The sequence below is a fragment of the Carcharodon carcharias genome, chromosome 1, assembly GCF_017639515.1.
Source record: "Carcharodon carcharias isolate sCarCar2 chromosome 1, sCarCar2.pri, whole genome shotgun sequence".
NCBI lineage: Eukaryota > Metazoa > Chordata > Chondrichthyes > Lamniformes > Lamnidae > Carcharodon > Carcharodon carcharias.
In genome coordinates, this window is record NC_054467.1 from 167,857,915 (window position 1) to 167,875,491 (window position 17,577).

Sequence of the window (17,577 nt, forward strand, 5' to 3'; positions counted from 1 at the left end):
CCATAACTCCTATATTCTCAGCAGGTCTCAGGTCCCTGGCACCTTTCAGGGTCCACAGAAGCTGCAGGGTTGGCTCCTTGGGGACAAGGGCTACCCACAGAGGCCGTGGCTGATGATGCCCATTCGGCAGCCTCAGACTGCAGCAGAAAGATGGTACAACACAGCTCATGCTGCAACCTGCACTTTGGTGGAGCAAACCATTGGAATGTTGAAAATGAAGTGCCTGGACCGGTCTGGTGGAGCCCTGCAATACAGTCCACAGAGGGTCACACATCGTCGTTGCCTGCTGTGCCCTTTACAACCTGGTTGCAATGGCGGGGAGGAGCTGCCTGAGGAGCAGATGGAGGAGCTGCACATCTCCTCTGATGAGGTGGACATCGACGGAGACAAGGTCCTCAAAGGCAAGGATGATGGTGATGAGGCCATTCCACTGGCCAGACGAGGCAGGCACGGGCAGGAGGCCCTCATAGCTGCTAGATTCTTGGAGGATGATGATGACATGCAGTGAGGAGACATCATAGATCCTCACATTGCACCTATAAGAATTTGACTTCTGTCTGGCTGATGTCAGCGCATATACCCTCCGTGATAAGGCTCCCATCATGGAGACACAGCGGATGCCCATAGTCCCTACATTCCTGAAGGATGATGACAACATGCAATGGGGACACTCCATAGATCCTTATATACCTTATGTGAATGTCTGTCTCCTGTCTGGCTGATGGCTACTCGCTTGTGCTCTGTGAACAGGGTCATATCATGGAGATATAGTGGGGAAACTTTAACTTCTCCTCAAGGTGCTGGGAGCACACAGAGAGAATGACGGAACTCTGTGCCACTGGCTCAGGACATTCTGGCAGCAATGATAAGCCCCATCAAGGTGCAGGTATGACAGATGTGACCAGTGACAGTGAAGACGCACCATCAGTGTGCTGGGGAGGCTGCACAAAGCACAGGGAAGAGGCTCTGGACTGAAACACCTGCCTTTATCTTCTGCAGGGACCAAGGTTTCACATCTGAGGGATACAAGCACTGCTCATCAGAACAAGAAGCCATAGACAGCATGACATTCCTGGGAGTTTATTTACAATAGTGAACATTATGCACAAGTGATTAACATCTGTGCCAATGTGGTGAAACTACCTTTTCTTAACCTTCCTAACACTGCTGCTACGACTTTACGACTTGGTGCTTCACCGACACTCACAGCAGAGGTGGAGGCAGCCTGTTGACTGCTAACCTCTGTCTCTGATGACCTTGATGGGCATCGTCTGGAATGCCCAGATCTGGAGGGCCCCAGCCTGTTTTGGGTCTCCTGCTGTGGGCAGGTACACCTTCCTTGGTCTGTGGAGCTGGAGTTGATGGGGTTGTGAGAGGAAGGGAGTTAGATCAGCTGGACATTTCCGGAGTCAGCTGGATGGATGGCCCCGGGAGGTGCATCTGGTGATTCTCCTCCCTACGGTTGTCCAAGGTCCTCTGGCTGACTCCTTGAGGAGAAGGGGAAACTGGAGTGAGATCGAGCTGCCCCGCACCTCTCTCATGCTGACACTGTTGGAGGCCAACTATGGTGTCAGCAATGGAGTTCAGCCCATGCAACAGTGCAGGAGAGATGTCCTGGACCAAGGTCTCCATGACAGCCACCATCCTGCCAATGTTGACCTCGGTGCATTGGCATGCCGGCACTATCACCTCAGACTGAAGGCGGACGGACTCATCATGCTTTGCAATCTGAGGAGTGCAGCTGTCATCCCTTCCTGATGTTCCCGTGATTGTTGCTGCAGCTCCAACAACTGATTGAAGACTGAGTCCAGAGGCTCATCATCTGACTCGGACTCAGCAAATCCCTTGCCTCCAGCAGTCCTCCAAATGCCGGCGACCCCGGTGTCCCTGCCTCTGCCCGCTGTGGAACAGATTGTGTGCTGTGCTCACCAGGTAGCGAACATGAGCCTGCTGTACATGTAGGTCCCAACGAGTTGTGTGTCGCTGCACTGGCAGAGGGTGGGGGTGAGTACTGTGACGGGTCTTCGAGGATGCTGTCCTCAGGGTCTTCATCCAAGGTGCTGTCGGCGCTGAAGTCGAGACCAAAGTTGCCTGAGGGTGATGTGACAGATGTGCCCACGAGTGAAAGTGGAGATTATTAGTGCATGGCCGCTGTGGTACACAGAACAATGGACCCACAGCTGAGTTGTCAGAGGGATGATCAGGGGCATGATCCTCAATTGGATGTTTGGCGCCGACCTCACCATCGCCACAGGAATGGTCCACGTCCTCTGTGGCCAGCTCTTACGCACGGTCTTCGAAGGGAGTGAGGACTTTGATGTCTGGCACTCCACCCTGGTCTAGGACCTCTCCCTTTTATTGTGTGCGATCTTGTCCTGCATAAAGACAGATGGAGAGAGTGTGAGCCAAGGCACATGCCCGGCCAGATAGGAAGGATGCCTGGTGGGCATGTGTGCATGCTGAGTGGAGCCATGGACAGGATGAGGAGACGACCTCCAGAGGAGATGAGGCCAGATGAAGATGTGAGGGTGTGTGTGAGAAAGTGAGTGGTGATGTCCCTTGAGCTGGCAGTGAGTGAGAGGCCAGTGAATGTGTGTGATGGGCTTGTGAATGTGTGATGAGCGAAAGTGATGAGATGGTCAACTTACCCTGGCGGCATTTATCATTCATCCTCTTTCTGCACTGGATGGCCAACCTCTTGTGGACAGCGTTGGCATTGACCACCACAGCCATCACCTCCCAAGCCAGTTTGGTGATATTGCTGGAGTAGAGGACACCATTGCAGGCCTCTACAGCGTCCAAGAGGCATTCCAGGGACGCGTCACTGAATCAGGGGGCTGCAGTCTTCTTGCCTTTCAGGGCTATGTCTTCTGTGCAGCAGTTCTGGGCTGTAGGCACTGAGAGGTGCACGTGTGGCTGCGGTTTAAATATGGCACCTGACGTGAGGAAGCGGCAAGATGACGGTGTGGTGGGAGAATCAGAGGCCACCCACCAGTGAAACGCCATGAGTGAATAATTAATTAGGTGATACGCCACAAAAACCCACCATTGCAGCCGGCGGGTAAATCAACCTTTTTCCTGCCCACTCAAGCACTTTGTGCAAATCTGGGATGATTCTGCTCCAAATTAACATCTTACTCAAGGAATCTGGAATGAGACTAATGTAGAAAATAGAGCAAGTAACTCTTGTGCAATAGGATTATACCAAAGTGGATTTAAGATATGTTACTGAGGCAGCAGAGAGTGGGAGCTTTGCTCCTTAACCGACTAAGCGTAATGCTGTGTACCTAAACATAACTATTCCCTAATACTAGCATCTCAATTTAATGAGCACCAGAGTTCACACAAAAAAATGAAGTTAAATGTTATTTAATCCTCTTGATAAATGATATTTTTAAGGCAACAGTATACCAGTTTAATTCATTAATATGCTTTTGAAAGGCAATTGGGTCCTTCAGATAAAATGTTAAACGGGGCTGTATCTTCCCTCTGAAATGGGTTTAAGTGGCATTATTTCAAAAAAGAACAAAGGAGTTCTCCCCAGTGTCCTGGCCAATATTTACCCCTCCACTAATATAACAAAAACCTGATTATCTAGTCATTATCGCATGGCTGCTTGGGGGACCTTGTTGTGCACAGATTGACTGCTCCATTTCCTACATTACAACAGTGACTTCATTTCAAAAGTACTTCATTGGCTGAAAAGCACTTTGGGACATCCTGAGGTCATGAAATACATTGTACAAATACAAACGCTTCTTTCTTTATTTTATGAGTATGTGCTTCTGGTAAAGAGCTTTGCCCACTGGAAATGCATAAAAGAAATATGAGTGTTGAGGTAGGGGTAAGTTCTTCATCCATTAAAATTGGTGGAGCAATTTCTCATCTGACCTTATCTTTGTTATTTTCTGCCGCCTTAAAGTCCCTGGATCATAAGAGCATCCTGAGGATGTTTGATTTTTATTCCTCATTGAGTTTGTCATAAAAATCCAGATTGAGGTTTGGAAAATGATTTTCCATAGGATATTGTGTAACTTGTGACAAGTGGTTAGCCTTTTTCTTTCATCAGGTATCTAAGACAGTTAAGGCACAATGCATTTCCGTAATGAAAACTATTTATGCTTCTTGAGAACACACAAACAAAAGATGCATTCACTAATAGTTATTTCCAGGCTACGGTGGCTTTATATTAAGTAATTTATTTAACTGTATCAAAATCAAAGGCCTTACCCTAAATGAATGTGTTGTATTCGGTCGTGAAGAAGTATCCATAGTGATAGGTCGTTCCCTGAGAGGTCGTCGGCTTGTTCCTTCCCCAATAGCACTTGACACTCTGCTACGTGGAAATCTTCCTCTCTGTGGAATACAATTCTTTGCTTATTTTTTAAACTGAATGATGATTAACAGTCTAATGTTTGTATGAGCAAGATTTGCCCCTGTGGAATGTTTGGGAAAGTTGCCAAGTATAAAATCAGATGCCATATTGATGCCTTGCTAATTGGCCATTCACCATGTGTACACCTAGACAGTGTTGGTGAATACTGAAAATGGAGGGAACATCACAGTAAATTTTAAACAATAGGGGGTCATTGATGATGATCAGCACCTTGGCTGCAATAGCCTAACAGCACCAACATAATTACAAATTCATAAAATAAGTGACATAATTATGCCACCTGGTAAAGGACACAGGTTTAACTGATAAAATGTGAATCTATCAAGGCTCCCATCTTACCAACTGGTATCTTGACCCAGGCAAGGGAGGTTGTGCTTCTGTTGATTCAGAATGAATGGGTGGCAATTGGTTAGTGCGAGCAGTCTGTACTGGAGGAGAGGATAGCCGATCAGTGCCAATGTGTCTGAATAGATGAGAATTAGAATCCTCTTTAGCAGAGTAACAATATTGCATAAACTTTAAATCAGGTGTTCTTATGGTATTGTTTAAGATTTTAATTGCTGAATAATCAGGAACTGCCCAGTACAAAACATGTCGATAAAATTAAAAAATGAGCTCCAATTATCTATTAATGATATAATGCTGGGATAGTAATGTCCAATTTTATACTACTTACTGGAATGTCACTTACTGATTAAATGTAAGTAATCTGACAGAGGCTTTAAATTAATGTCCTAAATAATTTTAAGAAAAGCTTGAACAGTTTATGACTATCATTTGAATATCTATATTTTGTTTACAGCTTTGAAACAAACTCTCTGAGACTGATTATTTAAATATGTTGCTGCTTGCTTAAATTCATAAGGAGTTTTATATTGTACTAATTTGCTCCCCTGGCAGCTGTTGTAGTTGCCATTGCAGAACTGATTGACTTGTCATTGATGAACACTGGTATTCATATCAATAAAATGGGCAGAGAACACTAGAAATTTCCAACATTTTCTCCTTTATTATTAAATCATTCCTTTGCTGTACTCACAAGTATGGTGACCCATTACAGTAAATTCTACAACACAACTTTGATGTTAATTGTATGAATGGAGAGAGGTTTAAAGGGCTCAAACTTCAGGAACTAATGGGCCAGATTTTCATTTTGGAGATGAGAAATGGGGGTTGGAAGATTTCCCGATGTCGTGATCGCTCCTCCTTACAAGTGCATGCCGATGCTATTTTCATAGCGGGGACAGGCTAGAGTCGGGCCTGCCACCTTCCATGTCAACATAGAGGCACAACCAGTGACAAAAATGGTGTCAGGCATGGAGACGGATCGATTCCATCTCAGGACTGGTAAAAGGCCCACCTCCAACACTATCTTGGTGTCTCAAAAATTGGAGGAAGGATTCTGAAGAACTCATCAATAGTGCTGGAACTGTCGGCTGAGCTTTGACCTGTGCATACTTAATGTCATTAATGATATAATTGCTGGCTAACAGCCTCTATGAAAGTTGGCCCAGTATTAAGAAACCCTCCGTGAACTTCCCACCCATTGCATGATCCATTGTTGTCATGATCTGCTACCTGTTGTCTTGCTTTTGTTTCAATGATGCACACATGCCGTCAACATTGTAGCTGGGCTAACTTTATTGATAACACATTTTGCTAACATAAACATATATCTGCAGTAACTGAATTCTATCAAGACAGGCTCCAACATGTGCTATATGACCTTCAATTCCCAGGTCAGGTTACCCCAACTCTAGAAGAGAGTACTGTTTGGTATCTAATACTGGAGTCTACTACCACAATCAACTATTATCAGGACACTTGTGAGGGCCGAGCTCTGACGATTCTGCTAGACAAGCCTTTCTCTGCAGGTGGCTGTATTCAGCTCAGTGAGTACACAGTAGCTCACAGCACAGCTCTACAAGTGTGCACAGCAGCCCACACACTCAGACCTCAACTCTACAATCCATGGCACAACTTATTTCCTCCAACCTCAACAAAGGAGGGCAACCAGTGAGCCCTGGCTACTCCCAGCCTCACTTCATCCCAAGGCATGTGTGCCCCTCAAGGAGGTCTGGCCCCCTAGAAATTTGCTGCACAGTGTCAACAGCTGCCATCTAGGCACTCGCACAGCAATGGCGAGGCCACCAAACCTCTCCTCGCCATCATGATGTACCACACACGTGGACAACACATAAACTGACCTACGTAATTCATCTACATCTATGCCAGGATGCCTGAACCAGAAAGCAGCCAGGAAAGCCAGAGTACACCAGCTCCATGCTTCAGTGACCGTAACCTATGCTGGTACAGGCGGGTCAGTGATAGGAGGGACATGCTCTACCCAGCAGGCTGAAAGATGTTGCTAATCATGACTAAGAGGGCATCAAAGCAGACAGCATAGGTGGTCAGTGCCTTGGTGAGCACAACGAACCAGGGTACAGTGCCACATGCGATTCAGTGACCTGCTACGTCTGGCAAGATGAGTGAGATCCCATTTGGATCACACATGCAACATGCAAAGCATCTGTGGGATACTGGGCACATGCTGCTCCTTCACTCTGGAGGTGTGTGTGCCAAGATCACTGCTGCACCACTCAATGCTAATGCGTAACAAGGGCAAATAGGAGATGCTGTTTCAAACCAGCAATGCACCACCTCATCTCCCTCTAGTTATTGTCCTTGCAGGAGAAACATACAAACATATGAATTAGGAAAAAGGAGTAGGCCATTCGGCCCATTGAGCCTGCTTTATTTTTCTTTATTCTTTCATGGGACACGGGCATCACAGGCAAGGCCGCATTTGTTGCAATCTCTAATTGCCCTTGAACTGAGTGGCTTGCTCAGCCATTTCACAGGGCAGCTAAGAGTCAACCACATTTCTTGGATCTGGAGTCACATGCAGGCCAGACCAGGTAAGGATGGCAGATAGCAAATTCCCTAAAGGACATTAGTGAACCAGATTGGTTTTTGCAATAATGACTTCATTACTGAGACAAGCTTTGTAATTCCAGATTTACTAACCAAATTCAATTTCCACCAGCTGCCATGGTGTGATTTGAACCCATGTCCCAGAGCATTAGCCAGGATCTCTGGATTACCAGTCCAGTGACATTACCATTACACCACATCATCATTTGATAAGATCATGGCTGATCTGACTGAGGCCTCAACTCACTCTTCAACTGTATTTCTGTACATCTGTCCTTCCCTTTCTCTGCCTCACACACTCTCTGTCCCCATCTCCCTCTCACACTCTGGTCTGGCGATCTCTGTATTCCTGGCACTTTATCCCTGTTTATCAATCTTGGTACCAGAGCCATCAGAAGCAGCATTCAACTGGCAGTGACACTATCCCTCTCACATTCACTGCCTGTTCTCACCATGAGTCAGACGCCATCAGAAACAGGCGCAGAATGCCTGTGAAAAGACTACAAGCCACAGGGACCCCAATGCTAACGGAAATATGGACTATGGAGGGAAGAGACATAAAGATTGCCTTGGCTCCATTGTAAGAATGTGTGGGTAACAGCAAATTCCCTATTCCAGGTGCACAGGGTCACGGAAGAGACATTTGTGGGAATAGTGTGGTAGTGGTTATCATGGTGGTGGACCTTGGGAAATGGTGCTGTTTGGGGTGAGGGGTGGTATGGGGGGTTGCAAGGTCAGAGGAGTGGCACTGAGTCTGTGAGGAAAGCTCAATTTCACAGCATGCAGTAGAATGACCCATTAGTGAGCAACATTGAGGATTTCCAGACCTTCCTCTCATACGCTTCTCTTGTCTCTCATAGATCCCAGCATTGTGACCCCACCCCCAGGAGCCAAGCAATGCCTCAGAAGCAAGAGGAGGGAAACCTGTCTGAGGAAGCAGCATCACTCCAGACTAGCTCACCAAGGACTGGCTCAGATACTTGCATCTTGGTGGGTCCATGTGCAGTTTGAAAGTCAGGGCACTGGACAAGGAGCACAGTAAGAGTGTGCAGGAGGAGGTATCAGAGGCAGAGGCATCTGTGGACAGGCCCCTCGGAGAGGGGAGGACAGTTGCAATGATGCTCTGAGGGACATTAAGATGGGGCCTCAGGAGTGTCAGTTTGGGGTTAAGTATTTGGACGTGCAGCAGTAGATGTATGGCCATCTAGCAGAGCTCCCTGAGGCAGCAAGAGCACATTCACTGCAAATGGAGGGGTCCCCAGTGCAGGTGAGCTTGACTATGTCTTGGGAATCCAATGCATGAGCTCCACCCATGAGAGTGTGGCCAACCTCATGGAGAGGCACACATGGCAGCACCTGGAGTGCATGCAGGAGCAGTGCGATATCATGCACTGGGTGGTCAACCCTCTCCACACAGGGAATTCACCAAGGCTCCTTAGACAGCACCTTCCAAACCCACGATCATTACCAAAAAGAAGCACAAGGGTAGAAGATATATGGAAACACCACCAAATGGAAGTTCCCCTGCAAGTCACTCACCATCCTGACTTGGAAATATATCACCGTTTCTTCATTGTCGCTGGATCAAAATCCTGGAGCTCCCTTCCTAAAAGCACTGTGAGCGCACCTACACCACATGGACTGCAGCGGTTCAAGAAGGCAGCCCATCACCACCTTCTCAAGGGCAACTAGGGATGGGCAAAAACTGCTGGCCCAGCCAGCGACACCCACATCCCGTGAATGAATAAAATAAAAAAGGTGCACGGCTCCCTCCGCACAGGGTATACAGCTACCTCCGCACAGTGTATATGGCTCCCTCCGCACAGGGTATACGGCTCCCTCCACACAGGATATACAGCTCCCTCCACACAGGGTATATAGCTCCCTCCGCACAGAGTATACAGCTCCCTCTGCACAGGGTGTACGGCTCCCTCCGCACAGGGTATACAGCTCCTGCCGCACAGGGTATACGGCTCCCTCCGCACAGAGCGCGCGGCTCCCCCCTCACAGGGCGCGCAGCTCCCCCCGCACATGGCGCGCAGCTCCCCCCTCACAGGGCGCGCGGCTCCCCCCTCACAGAGCGCGCAGCTCTCCCCTCACAGGGCGCGCGGCTCCCCCCGCACAGGGCGCGCGGCTCCCCCCTCACAGAGCGCGCAGCTCCCCCCTCACAGAGCGCGCAGCTCCCCCCTCACAGGGCGTGCGGCTCCCCCCGCACAGGGCGCGTGGCTCCCCCCTCACAGGTCACGCGGCTCCCCCTCACAGGTCACACGGCTCTCCCCTCACAGGTCACGTGGCTCCCCCTCACAGGTCACACGGCTCTTCCCTCACAGGTCACACGGCTCCCCCTCACAGGTCACACGGCTCCCCCTCACAGGTCACACGGCTCTTCCCTCACAGGGCGCGCGGCTCCTCCTCACAAGGCGCGTGGCTCCCCCCGCACTGGGTGCACGGCTCCCTCCATAGCCATTAAGAGCCTCAGCGTCATGTCCAATGAGTATGTGAGGAGGTTCAGGACAGTCTCACTGATGGCCCAATGGTGATTGGGGGGGGTGCCAGCTGTGCCCCAGCAGCAGACCCTTTCAAATCAGTGGGTGCACACACTGAGGTCTGAGGGTGATCCAGTGGAGGATGAGGATTCCATGCAGATTGAGGGAACCTCACAATCCTCGGCCCGTCTGACAGGGAGAGCCTCTGTGAGCCAAGACCTATTGACAGCGGCTGCCCCAACAAATCTACAGGCATTCCAATTGCAGGACGGGCCCCAACGGGTCCCTGCAAGACGAGGCCAACCATCACAATCCTCACAGCTGCATGGCCAAAGACATGAACAGGCTGTCTCCACCTCCTCCCAAGCAACAAGGGGAGCACTGAGTAAGAATGTGCATGTTTGGAGGACACCACGGCATCTTGTACACTGAGTGGGTCACTGTGGTGTGTTATATATGTATGTAGATAAGAAAATTACCTCACTCAATGCTTTATCAAAGTCATTGATTTATGCAATGGTTTGCTATAAACTACAGATCTATATGTAGACTGTTTATTATATAAACAGAAGCGATCAGTTTCTCAACAGTGTCATTGGAGACTGCAGCCAGTAAGCCACCTTTATGTGACACCTGTATTGGAAAGGTTGCTGTCCATGTGAAGGCTCAGGCTTCTTCCAGTGTCAGGCATATGTTCCATCATTAACCATTCAGAGTGTCCTCAGCTGAACTGTTGCTGAGTCAGTAGGTCCCTCGCAACAAAGATGTCCTGCATGGTTTCCTTGCCACATCTCCAAGCACATGCTGCGTCATGCCTCTGTGGTCCACCCTGCGGTCCTGCCTCCTCTGCCTCAGAGTCCCCTGGCCCTTCTTTTCCAGCCTCCTCCTCTGGTGGTGATGATGTGAGGCCTTCCACACGATGTGCCTCCTCAAGTTCCACACTCCTCTGCTGCACCATGTTGTGCATCATCCAGCACATGATGACCATTGGGGACAGCCTGGCAGTTGAGTGTAAGACTCCACCAAATCAGTCAATATATCATAACCTCGGTAAGCGTCTTGGCATGCAGGTGGTTCTCATTGTATCTATGCTGTGGTTCTGTCTAACTATCCCTCAGTGGGGTCAGAAGCAACATCAACAGAGGGTAGCCCTTGTCACCCAGAATCCATCGGCATACCATGGGGTTGGGGTAGAAGAGCTGAGACATCTTTGACTTGCAGAGTATAAAGGAGTCGTGGCAGTTTCCTGTACAGCATGTGCAGACATGCAGAAGGTTCTCCCTATGGTCACAGACCAGCTGGACATAGATGGGATGGTATTTTTTCCTGTTAATGGATCTGTCCAGTCTTTCCATGGATTACTCCAGAGCCACAGAGATGCAATCTATGACACCTTGGACCTGGAAGAAGCTGGCTATCGAAGTGAAACGCATTGCCCTCCGTATTTGTGAGGCTGAATCCGTGGGAAGCTGATGAAGTCAGCTTCCTTTACAAAAAGGACATCTGTCATGGTGTGGATGCAGCAGTCAGCATCCACCCAAGAAATTCCACAGAAGTCGGCAGCAGTACCTGAAATGAATCTGAGGCAAAGAAGTTGAGGGCCATGGTCACCTTCAGTGCTACCAGCAGGGCCTGTCCATAGGTCATTCTAGTGGTCAAGTCATCATTATGGAAGGCACAGAGGTCAGTTGCTATATTCCTGGACTGCCAAAGTCTCCTCCTGCTTCAGTAACTCGGCCTTGGTCACTGCGTTCCCTTGCATGGTCCAAGCATCCCTTATTTTCTTCGTAAAAGTTGGCTACCCTGCAGGCACCTAAACTGGAAAATCCTAGTTGGCCTTCTTTAATTGGCCTCACTAGGCCTTTATTTAATCTCAACAGGTTCTTAATGAGCCCACTCGGCTACCTGCCGTCTGCTGGTGGGCAGCCCTATCAGCTCCTACCCTACCTCCACAAAAATAGCCTGGAGTATGGAGTACCCACAGCATCTCAAATACAATGAAAATTTATCTTCTGAAAGCCTTTGTGTGGCTGATGACAATGTATGGCTGGGAAAGTTGGACCATCAAGAAGAGTGACAAGGCTCAAATAAGAGCATTGGAAATGAAAGGCCTCAGATGGATATTCCAAGTGTCATAGATGGCCAAACAGATAAACGAATGGGTGCTCGAGAAAGCTGGTGTTAAGAGGAACTTGTTTGAGGCAGTGATATCAAGGAAGCTCACATAATTTGGACATGTGCTGCCAGCAGGAGGGAAGTGTTTGTAAAAAGAGGTAATGCAAGGCAAAATACCTGGAAAACATGCACAAGGAAGACCCAAGATGGATAATATCAGAATGTGGACTGGCCTCTCTAAGGGACAGGCAGTTAGGACAGCAGAGGATAGAAACCATGAGAGAAAGATTGTTCACAGTGCAGCCAACCCTCAGAATGAAGAATGATGAAAAGGACAAGGCAAGGAATGGGGCTTTTTTGGCTCCTATACCCACAACCCCACCCACCACCACCACTCTGACCCCAGCTCCAGTGGGGGGTGAAATCCAGCCAATAGAGTCGCCATTGAATCGACAGTACAGAACCAGGTTATTTGGCCTAACTGGTCAATGCTTGTGTTTATATACCACACACTTCAGTTACCTCTTCCCCAGGATCAGTTCTTGGGCCCTTGGGTTTCAAATTTACATAAATCACCTGGATTTGGAAATACAATGTACACTCTTAAAACTCACAGGTGATACCAAACTGGGGAGGGGGGAGGGGGCATAGAGAACAGCTGAGTAATTACAGATGGACCTAAATAATATTTAAACTATGGTATGTGAGATAGAATACAAATAATGAATCTTACACATTAGAAGAAAGGGGTGACATATTTATTAAATGATATTGTATTAACTAGGGTTTAAGAAATGGGACATTTAATAAATGATATGGTCCAGAATAAGTGTAGAATTCTTATGGAATTTGTAGACATAGCATAAGGCCATCTTGGCAAGAATACTGTTTTCTTTATCTCTCTGGAAAAATAGATAAACAGTCCACAGAAATGTTGGGGTCTTGGTTCAGGATTCCATGTTGACATTCCTAAGTTGATAATATGATGTCTTTTACCCTCTTAGAAATACAAATGTCTGCTAAAGGCTAACAAATGACACTCCAGCATGAGGTAAACTGAAAGCTGACCTCGAACTAAAGTGATGGACAAGGGGAGAAGTGACCACCCTGACATCTTGGGTACGTGTCCTGTATTCATTGGTTGGAAAGGTTCAAACAACTGATTGACAGAGAGTAAACTGCCAGCCCCTAGAAATAAAGTATATTAACGAATGCTTGGCAATAGGGGCAGTCCTCATCAGTCAGCCACCCTCTTCAGATGGCAGATTGATAAGGGAAAATGGAAGATGACTGGGGGAGGAGTTCCCTATTAGTTCAGTTGGAGAGCAGAATGTTGCCATCACAAGCTACTGAGATAACACAGTCTGTGCCAACCATCCATTCATCCTCTGGGATCATTGAACCACTCTCAACTGTCACAAGTCGTGTACTTTTCCTGTCTATTTAGCTAATGCATCTTATCTAAACTGTTGCTTCTTAATAACCTACCTTAAAATCTCTTATGAATTTTCAACCACCTATCTTAGGTAATCTGATTCTCAAACCCTAAATCTTACGGAGGCTAAGCTGAGGAGATCTTGGAATGACAGCTGATTTAACATTAACAATGTCCAGTTATATCAGAACAATGCAAACAGAATGTTAAGCTATGTTGATAAACCAGTCAAGTATAAGACTGAGGCTGTCATGGGAAGTTGTCCAGTGTTTTGGTCAGGCTTCATCTTGTACACTACATTCAGTACTGGTCACCAAGATACAAGCAGCACATGCAGCACTGGCCCTGGGGCTCTGCTATTGTTGGCCGCAAATAGGATGGTGTTTATAAATAGTTGCTTGTAGTACAGAACTTGAGTATTGCTGAAAAAAAAGATATTTTTTATTTGTTGAAGCTTTTTATCTTGCAGTCATTAGGACAATTCAGTATATCGGGGAGACAACATATTTATAATATATGAGAAGAGAGTGCTAATTGGTTGGCAAGTGGACTTTGATTAGTAGAGGCGTTGCCATGGGGAATGCACCTGTGGATGGTGACTGACAGTTAACTGCCAAGCATTGTTTGAAATTTAAAGCAGGCAGCTTGACACTGATTGGTCAAGATATTACCCTAGGGAATGAACCAGCGAATGGCTGTCACTTATTTTGTTCAGCTGAAACAGGTGTGTACATGTTCTTTCTGTCTGCAAAGAACAATGCCCTGAGTATTAATGTATGTAGCTTCCAGCACACACAAATGCACCACACTGTGAGCCTGACTGGCAATCTTAAATTGATTGTCAGCGTAATTCTTAGCACACTGAGGATTATTTGGCAAATGTTGTCCACTTGCGAAATTACAACGAATGTTGGACACTGTGTTTTGTGTTTTGCACACACAGGTTGTTTGAGTCCAGTGTATCAATTTGCCCATTGTCCATTGCAAACAGCAGAAGGGACATGCTGTTTGCAAAGATCATGCCTAGAATCACACTGGCACTGAAATTCATACACATTATTCATTTGTGCGATAGGCAGAACATCTTTTTGGCTTAATGGCACCATCCTGTTAGTGGTGGATGCCACTTGTGTCTCTTCTGCATAGTAGCAGCATGAAACAGCTTCAGCTGTTGCTCAAATTTTTGAGATACCTTGTCCTTCCAGGGTAATCTGAGGTGGACAGGGCACTTTTTAGGGCCAAAAGTGAAGGCCTTGACCCGTTCATGAGTTAACACCATATATAGCACGAAATGATTCGGTCAGGGTAGCCTTTATTCTGCAGGATGCCATTGATGTGCCCTATTTCAGCACCAAGCTTGCATGGTAAGAAAATGACTCAGGCCCTATTCACAAGGTTGCCAATAAGGCCAATCTTATAGCATGTGGAACTGTAAAAGTCCCAACCAGTGTATTGACCAGTGAAGATAGGCTAGTGATAGACAGTAGTAGAGAAACCCCAGGCAGTTTTTTCAACTAATACGTCAAGGAAAGGGAATTAATTTTACTGCTCCTTTTCAAAGGTGAATCTGAGTGCAGGATGGAGCCCATTAAGACAGGTAAGGGAATTATTACATGCTGCTACGGATTTAAATATAGCAAACATATCATCCACATATCAGAAAGCTTCAACAAAAAAAGTGTCTCTTTTTAGATGGTGTTGATATTAGTGTTTATAAAAAAAATGTCCAGGAATCTTGCATTTTGTTTAGATAACTGGGCCGGGGGTGGGGTTGGGGTGATGAAGGGCACTGTAGTTGATACAAAACTCCACCTACTAATATTTCCTTCTACTTCATACTTTATTTTAAGTAATGCATTATACCAGTTAATTGATGGTAGGTTGGCCAGACTGTTGTTCTCATTTCAAGACACAGCACAGGTATAATCTGATTAATGTTTAATCTTACCTCTTTAGTGTGAAGTGTTGATATAATTGGTGCCTTGCTCCACTGTGGACTTTTGCGGTAATTTCAACATATTGACTGCTCTTGTAAGTTGTAGAAGTGTTTGCACTGTGAGATAAGCGGAAAAATCACGTTGGTATGCTCAGTGGACTCATGCACAATAATGTGCATTTATCAGGAGCAACACATGTTGTGAATTGCTTTAGAAATTTTCCTTCAACATATTGGGCCAGATTTTTCAGTGCCATTAGTTATGACGTGTTCAGCATTGTAGGAATGTTGTCGAAAGAATTTCGGGTGTGGAAATGAACATGCGTTTTGCAAGTCTGTACACACAATAATTTCAATCTTTCTGGTAGTGACTTTAGTCACCCCTGTAATCCTCAAGTCAATAGTTTACCATAATAATCCTCAATATTTGTGTATTGCTTTGAACTAATAAAAAGCATGCAAAATATTTAATGTTGCATTATCAACAGACCAGCTATTATGTTGTACACAGTTTATTAAATGTTTAACATAAAATTAATGTATGGAATGTAAAATATTTGCCATTTTCTCATGAACAGCTATAATATCACTAAAGGATCAGTTCCGTTGAATAATATTGTGAGCCTTCCCTTATCTTTGAGCAGTCTCTATTTCAGCACTATACTGTCTCTCACTGAACAATAAACTGATGAATTTAATATCCCCTTCTGTGCTGAAGCTGGGAATAAGACTAACAATTTCGCATCACAGTACATCTTTTTAGAATAACTGTGATCAGGGACCATATTATGGCCACAAGACATTCTCTGGAATGTTTGTGTGTAAGATCTATAGAAAGGTGAACTTTAACATTTATTTTATATATTAAAAGCTCAAAGTACTTGGACTCAGGATTACAAATATGGCTGGGAAGCCTTCCTTTAAGCATTCCTTTGAACTAGTATTTGTGATTTGTAAAACATAAAACAAATAGAATTCTCCTCACTCTGATGCAACGCACCATCTGGACTGACCCATAACATGCTCGCTGTATGTGAGTTTTTTTTTAAAGTTTTTTTTTGCTCTTTTGAAAGCACTGACCTTGGTGATGCTCCAGTACCTCTTTCACATAGTCATATGTGATCATTCTTCATTTGTAAGCTTAAATGATTGGCAAGCAATACGACAATCAAGCTTGATGCTCTTCCCAAATGATGTCCTTAGGCACACACGATAGTCACATCAAGGCATTGGTTAGAAGGAGGAAACTTGATCCAGGTTTTCGCCATGACAGAGAGACTCTTCGTAGTGGTGAAGATGCCAGAAGTGGCCAAAAATCATAAGCCCCGCCGCTGATCATGGCACTTCTCATTTTCACGGGAGCACGAGTGGGGGTGGGGCACATTTCATGCATGCGTGGATTACAGAATGTAATGGCTTGATGTACCAGATAGATTTCATCTTGAACAGATAACTTTATTACAGAGAGTTTTTAAGAAGCTATATGCTTGAACAAGGTCCACGAAAAGAAAGCTCCGCCGCCCCAGATTACCTGCGCTTGGGGCTCATTCATCAAGAACAGTCACGTGACTCTCAATAGGCAGTAGGAAAGGCTTTACCTTCAATCACTACCTTTCCTCTCCCATTTTTTTACATTTCCTATTTACAAAGAACATTTTAATCCACAACATATGTGTATATATATATATATATATATATATACACACACACAAGTCAAGTGATTAAAGATTAAGTCTCCGAGGTGGTTTTCTAATTTTGTTAGAGCAGCGTAACTCCACCACTTGAGGTTCTCCCATTGGATCGACACGATCAGGAACTCAGGAACTGCGGCATCAGGTACATCATTAGAAAGTGGCAGTTCAGGATTAATCAATTCAACAGAGACATCAGGTATGTCTATGCTAGGTCGATCTGTCACCTTGGGGATTAAAGGTTTGACATCAATTACAGGCAGGATAGCTGATTGTTGGAATGTCACTCTGCTCCTTAGATGATCCACATGTTTTTGAACAATTCGGTCTTTCACTTCCACTTGGAATGACAAGGGACCAGTTTTAGAGACAATTATACCAGGAACCCAACTAGGCCCATTTCCAAATTTCCGCACAAAAATTGCATCTCCTACAGTAAATCTTCAAGCCCTGCTATGAATATCACGATTCAATTTTTGATTACTCTGATTCTTTTCTACCTTCCTCTCTAAGTTTGGAAACACCAGACTTAACCTTGTGCGTAAGTGGTGTTTCATCAGTAATTCAGATGGCATTGAACCCAT

General features: G+C 45.9%; 1 protein-coding gene across 1 annotated transcript in view; it reads right to left on the minus strand.

Moving 5' to 3' along the window:
* The window catches only part of LOC121275632 (protein FAM149A-like), a 150,987-nt gene that overhangs the window by 16,725 nt on the left and 116,685 nt on the right, over positions 1-17,577 (minus strand). Inside the window, exons 12-13 of the mRNA XM_041183130.1 lie at positions 4,736-4,859; positions 4,231-4,356 (exon numbers count right to left, since the gene is read on the minus strand). Of these exons, the coding sequence (XP_041039064.1) occupies positions 4,231-4,356; positions 4,736-4,859 (250 nt within the window). The remainder of the gene's footprint in view (positions 1-4,230; positions 4,357-4,735; positions 4,860-17,577) is intronic.